We start from the raw sequence: 24,922 nt of genomic DNA on the forward strand, positions 1-24,922 counted from the left end.
TCGTCAGTGATTTTATAGCTCAAACCTCAAATCGCGCGGCGTACGAAGTTTGGATGTTTTTCAGACGCTCATAACATTGCGCTTTGAAAGAAATCAGATCAATTATTTCTACCAATAAAATAGCTAGAAAACACAGCCCGCCTATTTCGTCAGTGATTTTACGAACCAGCTCAAACCTATAATCGCGTACGAAGTTAGGATGTTTTTCAGACGCTCATAACATCGCCCTTTGAAAGAAATCAGATCAATTATTTCTACCAATTTAAGGGCTTTCCACATTTGAAGTAAAATGCATGTCATTTCCACAAAACTTTGCTCATAGATACTTTAGCACCTGAATATTCCAAATATGCAAAAATGAACATGGGTCCATGCTTAATTTTTTTGCTGGGGAGCTTCAAATTTTACCCAAATGGATGTTCTCAAGAATAGCATTAATGATAAACTGAGTTTGTCGAGTGATAAACTAGCTAAGTTTATCTGAGATAAACAGAGTTTTCTTTAGAAAAAATGTTTATCTGCCAGAAAAGCAGAGTTATTTAAACCTTATAATACGAGTAGGCATATAGGAGCACATAGATCCCAAAGGCAGCTAGATAGGGAACTCTTTTCGCACGTTTTAATTTTTCATAGGTTTTGTACATGAGCCAAGATGGCTGCCGTGGCAAATTTAACGGTCGGATTAGGAGGGTAATTGTTTTATTCAAGAAACGGCGTCAAAATCTCAAATTACGCAAAATATATATCTATGATTGGCTAAAATGCCAAGTTTTCATTCATACTACTTACATGACTTATGCATTAAACATGTTTTCCTTCCCCCAAAATTTCCCACGACACCTATGCGAAGTGTCGTTCTTTTGGACTCTGCGAACATCAAGTTTCTGAAACGAAACAGCTAGACTTATCTTGTGTTTACAGAATTAACATTCGAATCATTATTTCTTAGTGAGCTTCATTGGAGCAGAAAATCTTGCAGGCAATATCGAGATTAATGACATTCCACACGAATAAAAGTAAGTTAAATTTATTCTTCGTGTTTTGATCTCACTGGCAATATAAACGTAAACTTCCAACAATATTCCAATTTCATTCCAAAGAAAAAAATTAATGTGTGATTGACATATTTTTGTGGGAAAAATAACATAGTTTGTCGTGGATCTAGATCCAAAGTAAGCATGTAGCCCTATTTCAGTTTTATTGTCAATTATCATGGGTAGATGTGAACCTGTTTCCGACCTCTGATCGATCTATTAGTAGGCCTATTCAAATTTAGTACAACGTAGGGACAGTGGTCAAAGCGGGATACGGCCTTCGGATACCACCGCGGTGCACCGGTGCTATATAGCCGGTTGACGAGATTGCCAATGTATAGTCATGGGGTAAGGAAATATTGGGGACGGACTAGGCCCAAAATTCAAGCTTGAAGTTTAGGCATAAAAATAGGCCTAAAAAGTCCGTCCACGTTATTTTATTTTCATATGAATAAGCATAATTCTAAATAAAATCATTTTGGAAATTTTTCTAACAGAATAATCAGTGTTGAAATAGACTTGATTTAGGTTGGCTTTTCAAATTAAATGTCTAGATATAGATCAATAAAGATATAGGTCTAGATCTATGCCTAAATCAAGTCTCTATGTACAGGATGCCCTGTAGAGGATGGGGTAGTATTCCGAAAACGTTCTTATCACTTTCATTTACTTAAATCAAATGTAATGTGGTTCTTTAGCAAATACTAGGCCCCAGCAGACCGAGTCCTGATTCGGCTATAGAGCTGCAGCCATATGGGAATCATTTTATTTTTCAGGTATGCTTGTCTGCGAAACATTATAGAGATAATGCAGTTTTTGGTCCAGATCATCCTTTTTTCTAGTTCGGAATATTAATTGGCCCAATAAATGGGCACCTGGACATTTTAAAAATCTTATTTAAAAAGAGTAATTTTGTTTATTGCCCCTAAAACTGTAAAATATTAATTGCAGATCCCATTGGACCAAATTCTTAGCCGTTCACGCCCAGTCAGAAGTGCAATCTTGTGGACCATGCAGATCAGCAAGGATGAGATCTTACAATCTAATGAGGAACAGGATATCTGAATTGAAAACTTGCAAGGTATGCTTGTTTTAATGATATTCAGGCTGTATTTAAGTTCACCACCCCCCCCCCCCCCCGAATATCAGACCACTTTAAACTCATTAATTCTGACACTTTTACTCATTTCTTCCCCTGTTCCTGCAGCCAGATTTTTTGGAGCATATCCTATTTTTAATTATTTTTAATTCTTATACATTAACAAAGGTTTGGATAAAAGAAATCCTGCTTTTGTCCACTTGGTCCACAAGTAGGGTATTTTTTGACGCTAATAGACTAGACTATGGGATGTTTTTGCTCCGCCACGCACGACGGACATGCAGTATAAACGTATTGTAAATGCCTGTTAAAACTACAGAGGGAGCTGCCTAGGAGGTCTTTGTCGAAAAATTGGTGAATCGGAAGAGCAGTTTCGTCTCATCTTCGGAGCTGACGAAAAATTGCAAGTAAAAAAAAAAGTCGTTTGTCCATATTTCGGGACGAAACTGCTGTTTTGATTCAACGAGGTTTCAACAAGGACTTCTTGGTTGCTCGTTGTCCTGAAGGGCATTAGACAATGCATTTTCTATTTTTTATGTTCTTGAAAGCATTCTGTGCGCCCAAAACTCCCTTATGTCACTTTTTGAACTGTCATCATAATCGTCGACATCATCATTTATCATTTCCACACCCCGACCACAACTACCCTCACAATAGCATTATTTAGAAATGAAATTCTCTTTGACATTAAAGCAAAATCTCCACCAATTACACAAGGACAATTATGATCTCGTAACACGTCTTTATTATTACATACAGTACATTGTTGCGTTGACAGCAATCATAAACAATATTTCTTATAATAAATAACCGATAGAGTTCATATTACATAATATACACGTACATCTGAGCAGCAATCGAATACAATGAAAGAAGAAAAAAGCCAATATACCTGGAATGAGTCATTTAGATAGAAAGTTCACATAAAATCCTATTAGAATAATGCCACCTTTTCCCCTCTATTTCGGTTCAATAGTTATGAATAATATAGTTGAAACCGTAAAAGGATTCGACAAAAATTACTCAAGGCCACCGCACACCTAACGATTGGTCTGCGACCAGATTTTGGAATAAAACATTGTAGAATTTGATGCTGATATTGAGACATGGAATATCTTACAGTATAATGTTCTAAATCAGCGTGCGAGTACCCATGATGTTCATTCAAAGATTAAATCTGTGACTGCTATCATCCTTTACATAAAAAAGTGAATTCAATGTTTAGTCGTAATGACGTCATACCAATCGTACGACTGGCCACGATTTGAAACTAATTTGGCCTTTACTCAAAAATAAAGGTTTGCAATCATCCAAAATTGTCATATCAATAGTCTTTCAGTTCATTTGAACCTCAAATAAGGAAATAATTTTTCTTTCACATTTTCAGAAAATTTCAAGGAATGCTACCTGTAGCTAAAACATAAACAAGTGGAATGCCTCTGGCCGTCTCACCTGCATCACGCGGTTCAATATAGCAGCAGTGCTGACTATGAATACTACTCTAACTCGCACAAGATGTTCAGTGATACATGGTTACTCTTATGTCCAAGTTTAATGAACTAGACCACTTTTTATGAACTAGACCAATAAACTTACAGAGATATGATGGTTATTCAACAAAAAACCCCAACATGGCCAAAGTTCATTGACCTTACATGACCTTTGACCTTGATCATGTGACCTGAAACTCGCACAGGATGTTCAGTGATACTTGATTACTCTTATGTACAAGTTTCATGAATCAGATCCATAAACATTGTTATGATGGTAATTCAACAGATACACCCAATTCGGCCAAAGTTCATTGACCTTTGACCTTAGTCATGTGACCTGAAATGAGCACAGGATGTTCAGTGATACTTGATTACTCTAATGTCCAAGTTCAATGAACTAGACCAATAAACTTTCAAAGTTATGATGGTAATTCAACAGATACCCCGATTCGGCCAAAGTTCATTGACCCTAAATGACCTTTGACCTTAATCCTGAGACCTGAAACTTGCACAAAATGTTCAGTGATGCTTGATTACTATTATGTCCAAGTTTCATTAATCAGATCCATAAACTTTCAAAGTTATGATGGGAATTCAACAGATATCCCCAATTCGGCCAAAGTTCATTGACCCTAAATGACCTTTGACCTTGGTCATGTGACGTGAAACTCATGCAGGATGTTCAGTGATACTTGATTAACCTTATGTCCAAGTTTCATGAACTAGGTCCATATATTTTCTAAGTTATGATGACATTTCAAAAACTTAACCTCAGGTTAAGATTTCGATGTTGATTCCTCCAACATGGTCTAAGTTCATTGACCCTAAATGACCTTTGACCTTGGTCATGTGACATGAAACTCAAATAGGATGTTCAGTAATACTTGATTAACCTTATGGCCAAGTTTTATGAACTAGGTCCATATACTTTCTAAGTTATGACATCATTTCAAAAACTTAACCTCAGGTTAAGATTTGATGTTGACGCCGCCGCCGCCGCCGCCGCCGTCGGAAAAGCGGCGCCTATAGTCTCACTTTGCTTCGCAGGTGAGACAAAAATAGTGGGGGGTTTTTAACCTTCTAAAAGAGTATATTGACTAAAGGATGGATTTAATTATACCTTTACATTTTTAAAAATGACAAATTAATACCTAGCATATTGGCTATATCATTAATTTCTATAAGGTAATACAAAAAAATGAGTACATTTTTTCAGCAAATACCGAGAGTAATGCAATTTATTTGCACTTCATTACCATTTATGTATCCCACGTAATAACTATCCACAAAACGAATACACTGTACAACAAATACTATGAGTGACACACAAACACACTGGAAATTGTGTAAATAGAATATGAAACTATATCCAGGTCAATGTATACTACTATTTTTCATGTTTCGCTTGATTCCAAAGCAAATGGTATTGATTCACGAGAAACTAGACATTGTGGGGGAAAACAAAGTTATGATCAGGAGGTTTGAAAGAAAAATAATAAATACAAGTTCGAAAGAAATACGAAAGAATAGTTGTGGTCATTTAAAATGTGAAATCGTGAAGACTATTTAACTTCAAGTTGGATAGATTTTCAAAAGTGGGAGGGACAACTCTCTGTTTATCAGGAGTTTATAGTTCTCTCCTGTAGACAATTCTACCTCGGGCAATACACTATATAAGGAACCTAGATAAGTATGTCCTAAAACAAAAATAAGATTCTCAGTAAAACTTTAAAACGAGATGGCATTTTCTGTATTAGAACAAATGGGGTAGTCCCCATAACATAACATTGACGATATACATTTAGCCCAGGCTGCCTGAAAATTCAAATACAGACAGTATGTACATGAACTTGAAGTGATCACAACCATTTAAAAGTCATACTTTTCTCGTTTTTTTTCTGTGTGCTCTTGTTTAATATTTAGCAAAATACGTATTTCCCTGACCTTGCATTCCAGAGTGGTATCTTGGTACACATACCGGGTACTTAATAATTATCAAATTAAATTCTTAAACAAGGTTTTAGATAAAATTTCACAAAATGCAAACTCGGCAAGGTAAACACTTTTTTGTTTAGAACCAAAGTAGACAGACCTTTTCCAACATGTCAATTTGAAAACAAAAATCCATTAACTTTAGCACTTCCACATCTTCCATCAAATTTCCATCCCTAATATGGATATTTAGATCTGTTTAAACAGCATACTGAAATAAGGAAATGAAAACTTAAAACGCAATAAAATACACATTAAAAAATTAGGAGTTTGGATTGGTGTTTCCAATACAATAAAAATAAAAATGCAATGCACGCCTTTCAAGAAAACAGTCTCTATTGGCTATAAAGGTGTATTTGAGGACTGGGGGGCATGATGCCAACCCTTCCCCCCTTCTGATCTCGGCCGCCGTTCGTGCGATCGCGCCAAATTTGGCGCGCACATTCTTTTTATTTAAAAAAATCTGAAAATAATTATTTATTATGATTAAAATATGCATATTTTACACCTAATATCACTTCAAATTTTCTCCTTTTTTTCCAGATGTCATCTTTGTACTCTGATTTAAAGGTTTTCACAAGGAAAAATTGCGAAAGCCAAGAAAAGGGCCATTTTGCGACATTATCTTTTCGCGTTTCGGAAATATCGCGCGGAGTGTTGAGGGGGGCATCATGATCCCCCCCCCCCCCCGTCGTTTTCAGGTTAACATGCTTTCATTCTTGATCCTATACTTCTTTGACTTTGAATTTTGGAGATGGGCCTCTTTCTTCGAAAATGATTTATGTCACTAATTTCACATTTGGTTCCAGAATATGAATGATTTTGAACAAACTGCCATTTTAAATGATAAAGAGGTGCATTTATATTTCATTCCTTGGTTCTTAAATTTTACCTTGAAAAAAATTCCTCCTTGTTTTTAAACTTCATGTTAAGAATCATTTTAAGCCAGAAACCTATACGTATTTGAACAGATAAAGCAGCAGGGTACAATGCATGAATTATCAGTTTTCAACCATTCACAAAAAACAATAATTATTCTATTTCTTCTTCCATAGCTGTAGTTAAGGTTTTGATCCCTTTTTTAATAATAACTTTAATTGCAAATGGACCTACCTTAAAATAAATTATGTATTAACAAGTCATGTAGGCAGTCTGTTATAAAATTCTACCACACATGACATCCATACATTTAAATGTCTCACAACTGACACATCACCATCACAGTAATTCACGTCGTTAAAGTACATCCCTCAAAAAAAAAGGAAACCGGGATTGCCGAGTCTTTTTTCTGCAAATGCAAATGTTTTGATATTTCATTTACATCTTCATAAAATTTGGTTATCCCTCTATATTTCGGTACCTAATATGAGACAAGCAATTAACACATTAATGAGCAATACTAGTTTGAATTTTAATGTCAAAATCAGGTGGCGCAGAAAAATTTTACAAGATTGGTTCGTGATACCATAAACATGCTTATTCGACGGTTGGCTTATCAGCATTTCTTATGTATTCTAATTTCTATGTTAAGTTTCTCTCACTGATCCCTGAATTTATGAGAGTGGATTCAGAGTGTCACTCTTTCTGCAAAAGTCATTTGTGATATACTTCAATATTTATTGTTTGTAATATATCATGTGTGAACAATTTATTGAGCTGTTGGTCTTTATGAGATTCCACCCTTCGCATTGTATCAAATTTATAGTAAAAACATATTTAATAATTGTGAAATCTATCTCTCAAAACGGGATCGATTGTTTTGTGGGACACATACCAGCATTTTTTTCTACAACATCACATAAAAGTACTGTTCCATAAAATCATACACAAGTAAATAGAAAAAATGCTCAGCAACAATATTAATGCACATAATTTGTTTTGCCCTTGTTTTATCACTTCAACATTTTATACTTTTTATATGAATACTTTTCATCCCTGCTGGCCATTTTTACAAAAACTGTATAGCGTTTTCAATATATACATTACCTTCATGTGTTTTTTTTTCATATACGGAATACAGCACAATCAGGGAAAACTTTAACTTCATCATGCTTTTCACTCGGTTCAATGTCAACTGAGTTAGCCATACACATCTAAAGTTAATACATTAATTGGCTAATGATATGGAATGCAAAAAAGGAAATACTTCTTTAATTAATAAATAAGAAAGAAAGAAAAAAGAAAGAAAGGAAGGAAGAAAGAAAGAAAGAAAGAAAGAAAGAAAAAGAAGAAAAAAGAAAGAAAGAAAGAAAGAAAGAAAGAAAGAAAAAAGAAAGAAGAAAGAAAGAAAGAAAAAGATATCTCTTCAATCTACTACAATAGGGTTAATCATTTTGTTAATATTTACATCATCATGTCACTATTGTAAATAATTCCGTAATAAAAACAGTTTCAAAATAAGGCTTCAAACTTTCTCTTTAATACTACAACTTAACAATTTTCATACAAATAAGATGAACATTTGTGACGTACATCATGTAAATATATATTATATATTCATATAAATAACCCAGAAGAATTTCAAAAGGAGTATTAATAATAAAATGAGAAACAAAATAATCTATTTTAAAATTGCACTGTTCTTCAGCACCTCTACCAGAATATAATGAATAAAATAATTATTCCACAGATAAATGTAATTATGACATTTCACCATACCTTGAATTTAAGCCCCAACAATGCTGCAGATGATTTCCTTGCACAAGGAAATATAATTATATTATATACATGTATACCTACAAATGATACAAAAAATGATACTTAAATTCATATGCTATATCTATATGTCAAATACTGTTAAGGTAGTGCAGTAAAGCAGGTTATGCAGAGATTTTCCTTTTATCAGAAAAGTCAGAAGAAAATGAATGAAGAGGGGCCAAAAAGGGTTGCTTTGTCTATCATGAAATGTGCAAAATATTATGCAAATAGATGCTAATTAATAGTAGACTATTACCTGTAGTAGGATTTTCAATTCATTAGCCCAAATGGAACACCGTTCCAGGGCAACCTAGTTGGTTAAACCAGGAAATATAATTGATATCTATAAAGATCTCAATATTTCCCTGTTTAGGTTACATGAATATTGTCCTTGCAGGGTATTTAAAACGACAATTTACAAAGGAAAGGCAGTTGACAGATATATAAATTGTAAAAAACAACAGCCATTACAATAAAAACAATAGCTGTGCTTTATCAATTTTCAAATTATCATTATGATCATCACAAAAGAATACAGTACATGTGAAATAATGGAGGAATTGTAATTTGTATCTGTATCATACTAGTATGACATAATTAATAAGACCCCCTGTTATTTTGATATTTTGAAGAGATTTGCAGATCCACTATTAAAAGGGGGGATTATACTCATTTCATATCTTGTATACATAATACACGTACATTAACTCTTTTTCCAAATAATGTACATCTTTATACCACATATCAAAAAAAAACATAGCCTCTGCTATTAACACACCCCTAAGTTTTCCCTCTAAAAGGACACTGTTTGTGTGTTTTTTTCTTCAGTATAGATGATCCTCACATGTTAAACTATATCAAAACTAAAAAAAGATGGGCAATTCCAGAAAATGATCAACCTTTTTGTACGTCCAACCCCATTTTTCTCTCATGTCCTTCACTTCATAAACTGGCTAAGTCATGGACCTTTGAGAACAATACAGACTGTCAAAAAGAACAAGAAAGCAGTGACAGAAAATTTCATGAAGGTCTCACATATAGGGGGTCGGACATATATATTTTATGGAATTGCTGACAGATTTAGTTGATGCAAACAACTCACAAGGAAATGCCTCCAGGTTTGATACAGAAACCAATGCAAGGAACAAATCTGAAGCTGAGGCCATCAAAAGTAATCTGCTTTTTTTTTATTGGTAAAAAGCCTGCTCCAACATGCCATAATAAACTTCTGCAAAAAAACGCACCAAAATTTTCACCATAAAATCAATGGAAAGTAAGGAAAAAAAAGAGGATTCTGGATGAATTAGTTGCCACATTCTGTATTCATGGGGTTATAACCCTAAGACTGGGGGCTGAAAATAAGTAATTAGAGTACAATTCACCAAGCAAATCAATGAAAATTCAATCAAAATCTAATAACAAAGAATTTTAAATTTTAGGAACATGCATGCCACTATGAATATTCAGTAGGTGGTCTGATGTCAAAATCACGTCCCCACTTTCATTTTTCTGATGTTATTACATAAAATCACAATCATTTAAGTTACTGGTACATGTGAGTATCATATGTCTCCCTTGTGGTAACAATGATTATCTTGCACATTACTCCCATTTTGTTTTTCATTCCAGGAGGAAACAAGTTGAAGAAATATAATTATTTAATATAATGAAATACAAAAGAATAAGTGGATACTACTACATACGACATCAGTCTGATCATAAATTCATAAGGACATGAATACAACTGTTTCACCAAGAAAATGCAATACTTTAAATGTCATTTATAACCTTGTTATTCCTTGTCCAATTTTGATGAATTTTTCAGTGTTTTTGTTCATCGATTTGACATTATCTGATCAAATCATATCATTTTCACCCTCAAATTCCATTTAAACCAACTAAATTCTTATAATATCACAATATCAAACAATGCAGGGAAACAAATTTGCAGTGGCTCGTGAAACTTTTTGCCCCCAAAATGTTCTTTTGGGCCCTGGAAACTCATAAACGAGCCCTGGAAAATCCTCACTAATCACGGTGTTAAAGCTTATCCATGTTGCAGATTTAGGCAGTAATTTTTCTTTTTTTTAAATACCTGATACAAATTCTCTGGACAAACTACTCCCTTAGTTCAAGGTAATATATTGAATAATGCATGTTCATTAATACAGATGCACATTTATGCATGTTCACTCAACAAGGATGTATCAAGTTACATGTAGAACTAAAAATAAATTAAAAAAGCAGGATGAGTATTTTCTTATTCAAGGAATGAAATTAAGAAGTATTGCTTTTGACTTTAATAAAAGGGGGGTGTTTCCAATTGAATTACATGTTCACTAAACAGGGATGCAAGTTACATGTAGAAAAAGCAGAATAAACATTTTCTTTAGAAAAGTTTGTTTTTCAAGGAATGAAATTAAGAATATTACACATACTTTTGACTGAAAAGAGGGGTGTTCCCAGTTGAATTGCATTTTCACTAAAAAGGGATGCAAGTTACATGTAGAAGTTAGAACTAACAAAACAGGATGAGCATTTTCTTAACAAAAGTCTGTTTTTCAAGGAATGAAATTAAGAAGTATTTCTTTTGACTGAAAAAGGGTTTTTTCCAATTGAATTGAATGTTCACTATTTGACACTAAATAGGGATGCAAGTTACATGTAGAACTAACAAAGAAGCAGGATTAGCCTTTTTCAAACAAAAGTATATTTTTCAAGGAATGAAATTAAGAAGTATGACCTTTGAATGAAGAGGGGTTTTTCCCCATTTGAATCAACAAGGGGGGATTCCTCATGTCATATATGAACAAGACTTTATACTTCAAAGAAAACAAATGACCATGACAAGCAAGCATAGTTAGAAAAGTCTCCTTTTACATTCACAACTTGACAGTTTGCAGGTAATTGCACGAAAGCCAAGATTGTCATGTGACAAGTAGCAAGAATCCATACCTATCATGTACTACAGATTTCTATGAATCTACAATATGTTTGTGGTATTTCCGCAACCATTTTCAAAAGGGAAAACCATCATCAGCAGGAAACTGATTGTATGAAAGCAAAACAATATCATAGTAGGATGGTGAAAGTTTGAACGAAATAAGACAGGGAATAGAAAGTTGTGGACATTTGAAAATGGGATTACTAAAAATTTATACAAAACAGTCAACCATAGAAACTCTCATGGTTGACATTGATACTGAATGAATTTGTTATCATGAAAAGTTTTGTGAAACAAGGCCCTCATCATTAGAAAAGAGTCATCATCCCCTGACCACTCTTGAAATCCTTTTAAAGAAAGCCTAGTCTCTTTCTGATTAGAGTATTTGGCAGTTCATAGAGATGTTTTTGGATAATCTTTAAAAAAAATATACTGTGATACAAGTCAAGTGGCACAAATGAAATCCAATTCAGACCTATTTAGGATCAACAATCATATTCAAATTAATGGACAAGAATACTTATGACACGATACCGGATAGAACAGATGAATGTAACAATGGCATGGTGATAGCTAGTCTGGAAGCAGAGACCTTGATTGAAACATTTATCAACAAGTGGGTCTTCACACAAAGACTAGCATTATAAAACCTGCCGGGGTGAAAGGGCATTGGGTACACAAGATACTGTAGGCTTTATATTCAGACCCCTTACCTCGAGTGAAGGGTTTGCAAAGCAGAACTAAAACAAGACATTCTTTCTTTTTTAATCTTATCCTTAAGTCAATAACAAAGTTTACCCTGTTTAGGCTAATAACAATCTATGCGCATAAAAAGTTGCTCGTTCTATCATAGTCAAGTGATTATCTAACGGCACTACCTATTAAAGGGTAACATAATACTCATCTTATTTTCTTACAGGCAGAAGAAAAATAACAATATTTTTCTGGCAATGATACCTACAATTAGCAAAAGGGTATTACAGCTTTTTTTCTCTTTGATTTCAATATTGGAAAAAAATTATCCATAGAATGGCTACTCAATCTAGTATAATAGCCTACTTGTATTAACAGAGGGCTGGATTATACCTGGACAATATTTTAAACGTCATCAAATATATTCTTAGGTTTCGTATTAGAGCTGAAGTTTGGTCCACGCCTAGGGGGTCCTACTCTGCCATTGCTTGCCTTACCTCTGGAATACTCATCGAGCTGATCCACAAACTGGGAGGCATTTTCCTCGTTATAATCCACTGGTTCTTCATCCCTCATGATCTCAACTTTGTCTTCAGCTCGGTTTTTGTGTCTTGTGAATTTAGCTGTGTGTGACAGAGGGCAGAAGGTACAGGTTAATACGAATTCATTCCTGACTTCAACACAAGGTTCATTCACAATGTTATAAAAACAAATGCTCACTTCAGTTTTCAGCTGTGTTTTTTTTTGTCTACAGAATTTTGCTGTGTGTAAAAGAGGGCACGAGGCACAAATTAATAAGTTTGTTTCCAACTTTTACACAAGGCTCATTCACAATGTATTAAAACAAAATGCTCTATATTGTGACATTGTTTTGTATACAGCCCTGTTGTGTTTTGTGAATATTGCCATGTGTGAAAGAGGGCAGAAGGCATGAAGGATTGATTTTATTTTAAAATCCAACACTAGGCTCATTCACAATGTGCATTGTAAATGTATCAATGCCTAATGCTCTGTATTGTGAAATTGTTTTGTCTACAGCTTTGTTGTGTCTTGTGAAGTTAGCTGTGTGTGAAAGAGGGTAGAAGGCATGGGTTAATAAGAGTTCATACCTAACTTCAATAGAAGGCTCATTCACAATGAAAAAAAAATGCTCACTTCAGTTTTCAGGTGTGTTTATATGTCTTGTGAATTTAGCAGTGTGTGAAAGAGGGGGGGGGGGGACATAAATAAGAGTTTATTTTCATCTTCTCCACAAGGCTCTTTCATATTGTATCACAACCAAATGCTACGTATTATGATCTCAACTAATATTCAGCTCTTTGTTTTTTAACAAGAACATAAATTTGAAAGAGGGGACAGGTATATATAGAAAATATTCAGTTGGATGGCAATGTAAGATTAATGCCAAAAGATGAACATTAGTATTGAGTACTTCTTTTTTTGGCATTGAAACGTCACATGTCACATACACTCTTTAAAAAGAAATCATCATCCACCCCCTCCCCCCCCCCCGCCCAAAAAAAAAACACTCAGATTCTACATGTATTACATGTATAAATGATTATATTGAGCATCAAAAGTCATTTAAAGTTCTGCAATAGACAGAGTATGAAACTTCATTCCAGCTAAGTACATAACATAAGGTGGTTCACGAACCAGGAGTCTATGATTTTCCATCAATAATAATAATAATAGCTGGATTTATAAAGCGCTTTTTGCCTGAGGATACAAAGCGCTACTATCATTACCCCCGCTTTAGCTCAGGCTTACTTTCACCGGTGCTCAGTGCATTCAAGGATATAATCTTTAATCTTGCCGGGTACTCATTCACCTCACCTGGGTCGAGTGCAGCACATTATGGATAAATTTCTTACTGTCTTTCCAAAACGGGCCTACATGTACATTCTATAGAAGAGAAAGAGCAAAGGTATGGGCTGCGGGGAACAATGGGTGCCAACTCAGCCCCGTCATAAAAATAGGTGCCAAGTTGTACAAAGGGGTATGAATCGATCATGGACTGGATTACTATTTTGTTGACAAATTTTTGTATTGCATGCAAATGTAATTGCAATGTTTTCTACTAAAACTTCTATCGGTTAGTCATATAGTATTTTATTTTTAATATTACCATACTTGGTTTTTTACCCCAAGGAAATAATTCAACAATTTCTAAGATGTGGTGGGAACCATGTTCACGATTGAATTTAGCTGTTTCTTGCTGCGTACAATTCTGATTGGTTCCTAGTCAAGTATACTGAGCATAACCCATTTGCAACACTGGTTTTGATAGGCCATTTCATTCAGCAATTAATCGCTACCCTTAGTGAAACGGAGCCCTGACCTTTGATTGTTGCATGATCGATTCATACCCTACTGGACAACTCAGCACCTAATTTTTGGCGGGGCTAAGTTGTCCATAGTGCAAAATTGACCTGGACCCTAAGCTGTGTACATACATGTATATATCTCTAATCAATCTATCATGCTTCATCAAAACGCCTAATTCACTACTCGATACAATCTAAAATCAGCTAAGAACCAAAAAGATACCAACCTTTTGTCGATGACGAGCTGTAATTGCTGTGTCCCGTGTCACTGTCCGTCCCTGATCCCCCTCGGTTATTGAAGCGGCGGCTATTGCGGTTTGCTTCGGCGTTGTCTTGTAAATTGAACTTTGAAAAGGTTTTCTTCCTCTCCTCGCTGTGGGCAGCTCGCTCCCTCTTTCTTTTCTCTATGCAAGTTCAGAATCAGAATCAGGCAGCTCGTATCATTTCAAACAGCCAGAAAATATGATCAGATGTCAACACTGTTCATAGAGCTTCGCCTGGTATCCGTCCGCAATTGTTCACATGTCCATATATAACCCGACACCACAACCCTTTAGTGGTTTTCTCCGGTCAAACAATCCCACAAAAACACTATGCTCTACAACAGACCCTTTTCGCATACAAATTCTTAAAATGAACTCCAAGAAAGGTGAAGTTTCACTGGTCTCAGTATCTGCAATAGTCTCTATAGCAACATCCATTCATGTTCTTCGTTGCAAGTATTCAAATACAAGCTAAAAACAAATTTATTTTCTTGTATTACAATTCTGCTATCACTACTACCGCTACTACTTCTACTTATGATGATAATATATGTGAGCATCGGAATCGATAGACTAGCTTAGCTGGGGTAATATAGGAGTGTCTTCAGCACCTAACAAGGTGGAAATGTGCACTTTAAAAATACGCTATATTATAATTGTTCTTGATCTTGTTTATAGTTACTATAAATATAATCTTAGCTAATCTAAGAATAAAAAAGTCCATTGAAATTATATAACAGGAAACCTTGCTTGGACCTGCCCACAACTTAAAGAAAGTCTTGAACTCAAAAGTACATGTAAGCAATGTTGAGAGGACTTTAAATTTGCAAATCAATAACCTTGATGCCAGATAATCATCAACAGCTTTACACCATATCACCACTACTCTTTGAACTGAAGGCAGAGCTGCCAACCTAAACAATACTGCAGACTTTTGCAAAAGGAAGCAAGTGAAACATTGGTCAAATTTGAGTCACTGCTGTTTCTGAAACACCCTTTGAATGTTGCACGTTCAGGCAAAATTTGGGAAAGAAATGATCGTTCTATGGAAAGATATTGAAGAAAATATGCTGTTAAATTGCATTGTCGCGTATGTACAAGGCGAACACACATTGCTCATTTACAACAAATGATGCTGTTGTAACTTGCTTCCTTTGGCCAAAGTACAGAAGAATAACTTTTCAGTATTTTACAAGCTGAAATCAGTATTTGGGTGAAGATATCATTTCTTCAAAGATATGACATCAGACAACACATAAAACTGAAACTTAAGGAAACAGTATTTTACATGAAACAAACAGTATTCTTTTCATTTTTCAGTAATGACTGCTGAAAATCAGTACCAGATGGCAGCTCTCTTACGGTAATCTACAGAGATATTTACATGTATCCTAAACTCACCTCTTTTCATTAGCTCCCTCCCCTCATCTACCAGATCTTTGGTCATGTCATCATCACCCACAAACTGCTGGAAGCCAAGGCAAGACAGACACCGGCTGCCAAGGTCAAAGTAAGTAGCTAGGCAGAGTAAAGCAACCAGGATTGGGTAGTAGATGTAGAAGCCAGATGCCATGAAGGGGAGCACGTCGATGTGACGCCCCATGATCTGGGAGATATGAACAAGATGAAGATGAGGGATCGAGCGTCTTGATTCATGATCCATATAGTACAACATGCAAAACACAAAGAAATACTAAGACAGACCAAGAGACTAAGAAACAAACATATACAATTATAATGAAAATGTCAAAGCAAAAACAAATACAATTATAATGAAGATGTCAAAGCAAAAACAAATACAAGTCCCAATGTCTTTGTCTATTGATAATCTACAGAAATCTGTTCAAATCTGTGCTACAGAAATCTGTTCAAGGTAGGAGAAATTTGACACATGCTGTGCACATAATTTGTTCTAAAAAATGCTTTGACTTATTTCAATAATATTATGCAACTTTAATATAACATTCAATACAAATGTTTCGAAGCACAGCATACTTTGACGACCCCAAATTTCACAAAGTTGCCGATCGGGCGCTTTTTATCATTTCTACGTATACCTCACCTGGCTAGTGTTCCACAAGACCTTTTGAGAATTACAAATGACTTTACAAATGACTGGTGCATGTTCTCAGGTGCTCAGTCAGCTACATGGGGATGACACAAGTCAGGGTCACCAGTCTTGCATACAGTCATTCTACAAACAGCTTTATGAAACACCCACCTGGGTCCAGTGTGGCTAATGTAGATCAATGACTTGCCAAAGGACATAGTGCCAAGGCAGAAACCAATCCCTGAACCTTTTGATCTACAGTCTGGAGACATTATCCTCAAGTATGAGATAATCCCAGATTATTGACTGGCAGCTTGGTGTAAACTCACCAGAGTATAAGATGTCTCAACCAGATCTTCCTGCCCAGTCACATGATCATCAAGATGGATCATACCCAAGAAATTCAGACAAAGAGGAGGAGTCAACCGGCACAACATCCTGACAAAGAAAAGAAAGAAACATGGATAACAATAAACAAACTTTCATCTTTTCACACTCAATTTTGTTTTGATCTTGTTAGCTTTTGCATACTGGTTTCTGCAGGATTCTTCAGACAAGAGCTTACTCGCCTAATAGTAGACCGGCCAAAACGATTTTTTATACTTTGGACGGCAAAATTTGTTAATGCTTGCTAATGCTTGGCATCCCAGCTAAAAGTTTTGCAAAAATGCCCAGGAATAGCGTACGGCCGGATGCCAAGCGCAATTTTGCGTGAAAGTGTCATTTTTAGCGTAAAATCTGAAAGACTGTCGAAAATCACGCATTTTGATATTTTGACGGATTATCATCATATTTTTTTATTATCTTTGATATGAAATTATTTTTATTCAGAATTTCAAATTATAAGTCTACTAAATATGCATTTCAAATCTGAATATTACACACACATATATGGCACAGGGAAACATAAAACAGCGATTTCCTCGAAATAAAAGTTTGTGAAAACTATCAATAGTTTGAAGTTTTTTTACGCAACATAAATTCTTCGATTTAAATGCGTTTATCCATCGAATGTATAGTAAATGTCCTAGTGCCACAAATATCAAAAGAATTTTCAAGTAAGATGGTAGATATCTCATTTTATGTTATCCGAAAGGAGACAATGTGCATTTTACCAGGTGCGCATTTTGAAAGAAAAATTGAAAATACCGTACATTATGTACATAATTACATGTATAAGTACATACTAAAGCGAGTTTTTATTTACATGTAAAAGTCCATAATAAAGCGAGTTTTTAATTGGATAGCACAATATGTCAATTCCTTGCATCCCAGCTAAAAGTCTTGCAAAAATACTGAGGAATAGCGTACGGGCGGATGCCAAGTGCACTTTTGCGTGAAAGTGTCATTTTTAGCGTAAAATCTGAAAGACTGTCGAAAATCACGCATTTTGATATTTTGACGGATTATCATCATATTTTTGATTATCTTTGATATGAAATTATTTTTATTCAGAATTTCAAATTATAAGTCTACTAAATATGCATTTCAAATCTGAATATTACACACACATATATGGCACAGGGAAACATAAAACAGCGATTTCCTCGAAATAAAAGTTTGTGAAAACTATCAATAGTTTGAAGTTTTTTTACGCAACATAAATTCTTCGATTTAAATGCGTTTATCCATCGAATGTATAGTAAATGTCCTAGTGCCACAAATATTAAAAGAATTTTCAAGTAAGATGGTATATATCTCATTTTATGTTATCCGAAAGGAGACAATGTGCATTTTACCAGGTGCGCATTTTGAAAGAAAAATTGAAAATACCGTACATTATGTACATAATTACATGTATAAGTACATACTAAAGCGAGTTTTTATTTACATGTAAAAGTCCATAATAAAGCGAGTTTTTAATTGGATAGTACAATATGTCAATTCCTTGCATCCCAGCTAAAAGTCTTGCAAAAATACTGAGGAATAGCGTACGGGCGGATGCCAAGTGCACTTTTGCGTGAAAGTGTCATTTTTAGCGTAAAATCTGAAAGACTGTCGAAAATCACGCATTTTGATATTTTGACGGATTATCATATTTTTGATTATCTTTGATATGAAATTGTTTTTATTCAGAGTTTCAAATTATAAGTCTACTAAATATGCATTTCAAATTTGAATATTACACACACATATATGGCAATATGACACAAAAAATCGTGATTTACCACGTACCCCGGCCTGGCGCGGCCCTGTGGCCGGGCTGACTGCACTGTACGTACGAACGTGTATTATGTTATAATACGTTACACCTCTACAGTACATGGCGTGGACGACGCAAGTAACTTTTGAACGGTATGTAAACCCCTCTTTAAAATTTTGAAGTTTAATCTTAAATTTTAATCTCTTATTTATTTACTTTCATAAGCACTTTAAATAGCCTTAGGTTTAGGAATCATACGAGAATGAGTCACTGTCAGGTTTAAATCATATTTGTAACAAATTCTACAAGCATACAAGTTGCAATAATTCATGGTGTAGATCTAACTTGACTCGAGTAGGTCTAGATCTACTGCTGATTAACTGAATAGTATACGTCCACGGTCCACCGTACCGCTGACCGGCAGGCACATGCGAGAGCCCGACGCCCCGAGCGCTATATAGGCGTTCGGGTTGTCGTAGTTAACATACACCGTAAACAGCACAGATATTGGCTTGGCCCTATCATCTAGTTTACTAGTTAGATCTAGTACTACTTTACTTATTTAATAGCATAACAAAACTAGTACCACTGTACCAGTCTACTACTACTAGAGTAGTAGTAGATCTACTATTATTAGATGTAACTATAGACTATATAGACAGTGAGTAGTGAAGTTGCAAAGTTAATTTAATTTGATTTTGACTGTTACAAAATAAATTCGAATTCAAAGTTCCCCCAAAGTTCAAACACGATCTTATTAAATTAGGTTATAATTGGGATTTTGGAATATCAACAATGTGCAATAACAAGTGCGTTTAAGCCAGCCCACAAGATATTTGTGGTAAATTCGACAAACTTTTTCTTGATCTCTAGTTAGAAAGTGCTGCATTTCGTTTAAAAGTGGTTACACGACATTTGTAAACTTATGATTGGGATCAGCCTCGAAAGGCCAATGGCCTACTGCTCAATCCCACAACCATTATCTCAATTTATTATGACAATCTCTATCAAATGCTTCATTATTTATGGAAGTATGTACTCGCCTCATACGATTTTCGGTTTATATATCTATATTATGTTTATATATCTACAGATAGTCTTTGTATGTTTTTCAACAATATTTGTGGAAATAAATGAACTGAACTTAATTAAAATCAGTTAATACTAAGTCTTAGTTTAATAAATTGAAAACGCATGAATAATTAAATTAATTTATAAATAAGTGAATGAATATATGAAGAGTTTCATCGCAAAACGCATTAAGCGCAATTTTTGACATTTCTCAAGTAAGGACTCCATCGGATAATACAAAATAATATATTTCAAATGAAACATTGCTCATTATATAAAGGATTTTTTTGCAGTTATGATTAAAAGTATTACAAATTTTCTTATTATTTTCTTTATATTTCAGCAGCTTAAATCTGAAATATCTCAAATCAACCAAAATGGATATATTGCGTTCTGCAATGAAACTCTACATATGCATTATACTTTTGTCGTTTTGTTTCTGTTTCAGAACAAGGCAATACAGAGTTACAGAGTACTAGACTACTAGTAGTAGTGAGACGACTATAGTGACAATATGCCACAGGTATTTTGATTTTCTTTTTTTTCCGTCTTCTTTTCCCTCTTGATACTATTAATACATGGATAACTTTGCTTCTTATACACACGGTAGCCCGAGCATGTTTTACTTTTAGATGCAGAACATTTTTTCTACCAATATAAATGTGTTGATGGAGGGAAGGGGGCAGCCTTTCGGGAATTGCCCACTTTCTTTCATCACGTACTTACATGCATGCTTGGTCTTTGAATGAAGTATCAACTTCAATCAGTAAACTTAAGCATCCCCCATTTTTTGACCAGAGCATTAAAATATTACATGTGTATCCTTCCCAGTGGTTTATTTATGGCCTAATTAAGGGGAGCACATGGATTCCCAATGGATGGGGTGCAGGGGAAAGCCCCCTAGAAGCTAAGAGCTTTTAGTTTTTAGCAATTTTAACAACAGATTCTTGGGCCGCCATATAATGTCACTTTTAGTAAACACTGTTGGGGGGTGCCCCCTTGCCCCCACCATTTACTATGCCGTAAATTCAACATCCATCCATGTAAACTCAGATCATGCCGTGCATTTTGGCTTCAATTTACTATACACTTCGAGTTTGACCCCAGTATATTACTCTTTCTTTTCTTAGCATCCAAGACCAAAGAAATCACGGAAGCGATTTCAACAACAAACCCTTTTTCACTTTGGTCTAGCACAATCTAGTGTCGGTGTTAAACGAGCGAGAGCGTGTTCAGGAGGTGAAGGTGCGTTTTGAAGCTAAAATCATTTTGCTAGAGGGCAAGTTCAAGGTTATTTCTAGGCTGGCGAAAGTTAATTTTTGAACAAAATTGACGTTAGAAAATGCAAAACTATTCTTGTCCCATGTGTAAAGATGGATAATGATTATTGCAGATAATAAGAATGGATGATTTTTTATATTTGATTTAAATGAAGAAACTGTATAATAAATAGCATTTAAATACACAGGTCTAGAAATTGAAGTTGTGGAAAATGTGTTTATCGTCCTGATGTCATGTCCCCTGTGTAACGCCTGCAAAATAGCCTAACTTACCCTTTATAATATTTGAAGTAAGATGAATTAATAACCATCCGAAATACACTAACGCTTTATTATACTTACAAAGTTACTTTAACAATGTGAGCTTGTTGAATTTTATCATTAATTGTGGACATTTATCTAATCCATCCATATATGATCTACCAATCAATTGTACAGATGCAACATTGACATGTGCTCTAAGAGTTTCTGCTTTGGAGTTGAATCGGAGAAATACAGAATACCAAATTTTCAAACAACGCTTGCTGCAAAACATGGATGCCGTCAACATGGTCCTACGACGGGATGTGCCGGGCGATGGAAACTGCTTTTACTACTGTGTACTGGATCAAATGGGTCGACCTGGGATGGAATGTGGACCTAAGCGCAGAACGGCTTCAAACTTGAGAGCGGATGTCGTATCCTTTCTAGCTAACGTGGTTAGTGCGATTGTGTCAGTAGCAATTCAGATTTATCTTCTTTTTTTTTATAAATAACGACAAATCGGGGCTTAATTTTCATTACTGCTTCTCTTCTAACATTTTAATGATTGTTTACAATGAGAGTATGTTGAAGCAGTGGTAACAATAGAACAACATGAAAGGACTGATTTTTGGTGTGTGTGGTGCCGCGTGTGCATAACTTAAAGCCATAATATTGTTTTGGTGGATTTGAATGACTTTCCATCAATCCTTGGAAAATTGCAGCATTTTCACTCCAGACATTAGTAAACAACCTAAAACCTAACCATGATTAATTTAAAAGGCATTTTAAAGTGAAATTAAATATGGCCCCACTAGAGAGAGCTATGTACATAACTCTATGGTAGATTTTTTGGAGCATCCCGAAAATGTAAATTTTATGCAATTTTCTATAACAATTTATGGTTTCAGACAAAAAGATCCACATGGCTTTTATAGCTCGTACAACTCGATAAATAAAACCCCTTAATTTTCAACCATAACCCCAAACTATACTTCGTATTAAAAAAAAATAATAAGAAATATCTACCCCTGATAGAGAAACACAGTGTGAACTTGTAAAATTGGAAGGTGCATCATTTTAGTAGGCCTACATGTACCTAACCTATACAGTATACATTTCCACAGGTTTTTAATTCTCTGGATCAAATTAGGAATTAATTTCCGATTTCCTTATGCATACATCACCTGTACTTGAGGTGTCATTGTTGTTGCTTCTATTTCTTTCAGGATGAAAATGACCCACTAAAACCTCATGTCACCGAAAGGTTTTTGTCTGAATCGAAGAAGGATGGGATTTGGGCTGACCACGTTATCATCCAGGCAATGGCGAGAATGCTCCACAGGGACATATGGGTGGTTACCAGTAGTAAGTCCATGACTGAAAGGGGGAACCTCATCGAGAAGATTCAAAGTGGATACCAAGGACAAGGAGACCCAATGCTTTTGGGTCATCTTGGCCAACTTCATTATTGGAGTTTAGGTAAGTGTTTATTTTGTAGTGTGCAAAGACTTGGAACATACAAAGGGTTTAAGGTGGCCTAAAGGCCCTAAAGCGACAATAAATTCAGAAGCACCAAACATCAAACAAGATTAGATTAAAAGCATTGGACAGAGATGCCACTTTTCAGGAAACTTTTAATAATAATAATAATAAAAAAATAAATAAATAATAATGTTTAAAAAAATAAAAAAAAAAAATAAAATAATAATAATAATAATGATAATAATAATCATCATAATAATACATGTGACTTTTAATGCGCCAAACCCAAACATATATTTTTTTTTTTAAATTAATCTGTTTCGCCAACAGAACCAAAGTTGATGCCAGTGAGTGCAAATAACTCTCCACCACCATTTCCGTCATCTGTGACCACACCACCAGCTCCGCCATCTCCGCCACATGTGACCACACCACCAGCTCCGCCATCTCCGCCACCTGTGACCACACCACCAGCTCCGCCATCTCCGATCCCACCACCAGCTCCGCCATCTCCGATCCCACCACCAGTTCCGCAATCTCCGCCACCTGTGACCACACCACCAGCTCCGCCATCTCCGATCCCACCACCAGCTCCGCCATCTCCGCCACCTGTGACCACACCATCAGCTCCGCCATCTCCGATCACACCACCAGCTCCGCCATCTCCGCCACCTGTTACTACACAACCAGCCCCGCCACGTCCACCGCATGTGACCCCACTACCCGCTCCGTTTGAAAATGACATTGGTTTGTTCATCAGCAAAAGAAGGGTAAGTTCATCGAAAATACTGCTTAATTTATTTGAAGGATAAAGAGACTTATGCTCAAGGATTGCAGGATACCTGCACCTTGCGCAAATAGCTATTGAAATGTCCGAAAATATGCGCGGTGGAAAGGGAGCATTTGTTGTGATTTATAGAAAAAGGACTGGTTGCGTTTTGCAAGCATTTATCTTATTTTTGACAATTTCGATTTCTTTCTTTTTTTCTTTTTCTTTTTTTGTTTAACGTGGGTAATGAGGAGGACTGTAGCTAACATGAATCCGAAAATCATTAATTTTGATAAGGTAAATTTCAGTGGACATCACTCTAAGAATTGTAATGTTTTATTTCGATGCTCAGTATTATGAAGTTACATGACATTTTATATATCCATGTCAGGCTAAAGATGTCTATAATTGCACATAATTTTCTTTGTACATCTTACGGGGGAAATTGTTTCACTTGCTATTTTCATTTCTTTTTTGCTTCTTGCAGCTAGATGGTAATACTCAAGTTCGGCTCCTTCGCAATATTTGGGTGCCAGGAAAACATCATCCTTTTCCACTGGACAATAAGCGAAACCTGAAATTTCAGCATCAGTGGCTCCAGCGTTGGCCTTGGCTTGCATATAGCGCGTCGAATAATGGTGCATTTTGCAAACATTGTGTGTTGTTAGCGCCAGATAATGTTCGAGGTCAGCGACTCCGAAAGTTAGTGACGGAGCCTTACACCAATTGGAAGAATGCTCTTGAGCACTTCGGAGCTCACGAACAAAATGAGTACCATAAGACATGTGTGGAAAGTGCATGTCGCTTACTGAAAATAGCTGACGAGAAGGAGACATCAATAATACATCAAGTGGACAAATCAGCAAAACAAAAAGTGGAAGAAAATCGCAAAAAGATTCGCCCCATCATAGACACCGTAGTATTATGTGGAAGACAAGGACTTGCCCTCAGAGGGCACCGAGATTCTGGCCTGATAAGTACAGACGAAGAACCATTGGCGAATGAAGGTAATTTTAGAGCTCTCCTCCGTTATCGGGTGCAGGCTGGTGACCAGAGTTTGAAGACGCACCTGGAACAGTGTAATAAAAATTCTTCGTACCTTAGTCCATGGATCCAAAACGAGATAGTAAACTGCTGTAACACCTACATCCGAGACAAAATTGTAAAACGGATAAATGCTGCCCAGTGCTTCTCCGTATTGGCAGACGAAACTACTGACGTGTCAAGCGTGGAACAGTTTTCCCTGTGTGCGAGATACGTTGACGAAAAGATGTGCGTTCGTGAAGACTTTTTGCAATTCGTACCTGTGTATAACCTTACAGGAAAGAATCTTGCAAATGTA

General features: G+C 35.6%; 3 protein-coding genes across 3 annotated transcripts in view; 2 read left to right on the plus strand and 1 right to left on the minus strand.

Annotated features, from left to right (window-relative positions):
* Nucleotides 1–10,441: 10,441 nt before the first annotated feature.
* LOC121424271 (G-protein coupled receptor-associated protein LMBRD2-like) overlaps nt 10,442–24,922 on the minus strand; it is a 33,353-nt gene continuing 18,872 nt past the window's right edge. Inside the window, exons 9-12 of the mRNA XM_041619899.1 lie at nt 16,922–17,030; nt 15,944–16,148; nt 14,507–14,683; nt 10,442–12,575 (exon numbers count right to left, since the gene is read on the minus strand). Coding sequence (XP_041475833.1) covers nt 12,358–12,575; nt 14,507–14,683; nt 15,944–16,148; nt 16,922–17,030 — 709 coding nt within the window. The 3' untranslated portion in view covers nt 10,442–12,357. The remainder of the gene's footprint in view (nt 12,576–14,506; nt 14,684–15,943; nt 16,149–16,921; nt 17,031–24,922) is intronic.
* Nucleotides 19,966–22,891, plus strand: LOC121423924. The gene is made up of 2 exons (XM_041619473.1): nt 19,966–21,784; nt 22,556–22,891. The coding sequence occupies exons 1-2, from the start codon at nt 21,620–21,622 to the stop codon at nt 22,868–22,870; spliced, it is 480 nt and encodes a 159-aa protein (XP_041475407.1). The 5' UTR covers nt 19,966–21,619; the 3' UTR covers nt 22,871–22,891.
* Nucleotides 23,152–23,721, plus strand: LOC121423925 (vegetative cell wall protein gp1-like). The gene has a single exon (XM_041619474.1). It carries the CDS (start codon nt 23,153–23,155, stop codon nt 23,621–23,623), a length of 471 nt encoding a protein of 156 aa, XP_041475408.1. The 5' UTR covers nt 23,152; the 3' UTR covers nt 23,624–23,721.

This window comes from Lytechinus variegatus, chromosome 11 (assembly GCF_018143015.1).
Source record: "Lytechinus variegatus isolate NC3 chromosome 11, Lvar_3.0, whole genome shotgun sequence".
Lineage (NCBI taxonomy): Eukaryota > Metazoa > Echinodermata > Echinoidea > Temnopleuroida > Toxopneustidae > Lytechinus > Lytechinus variegatus.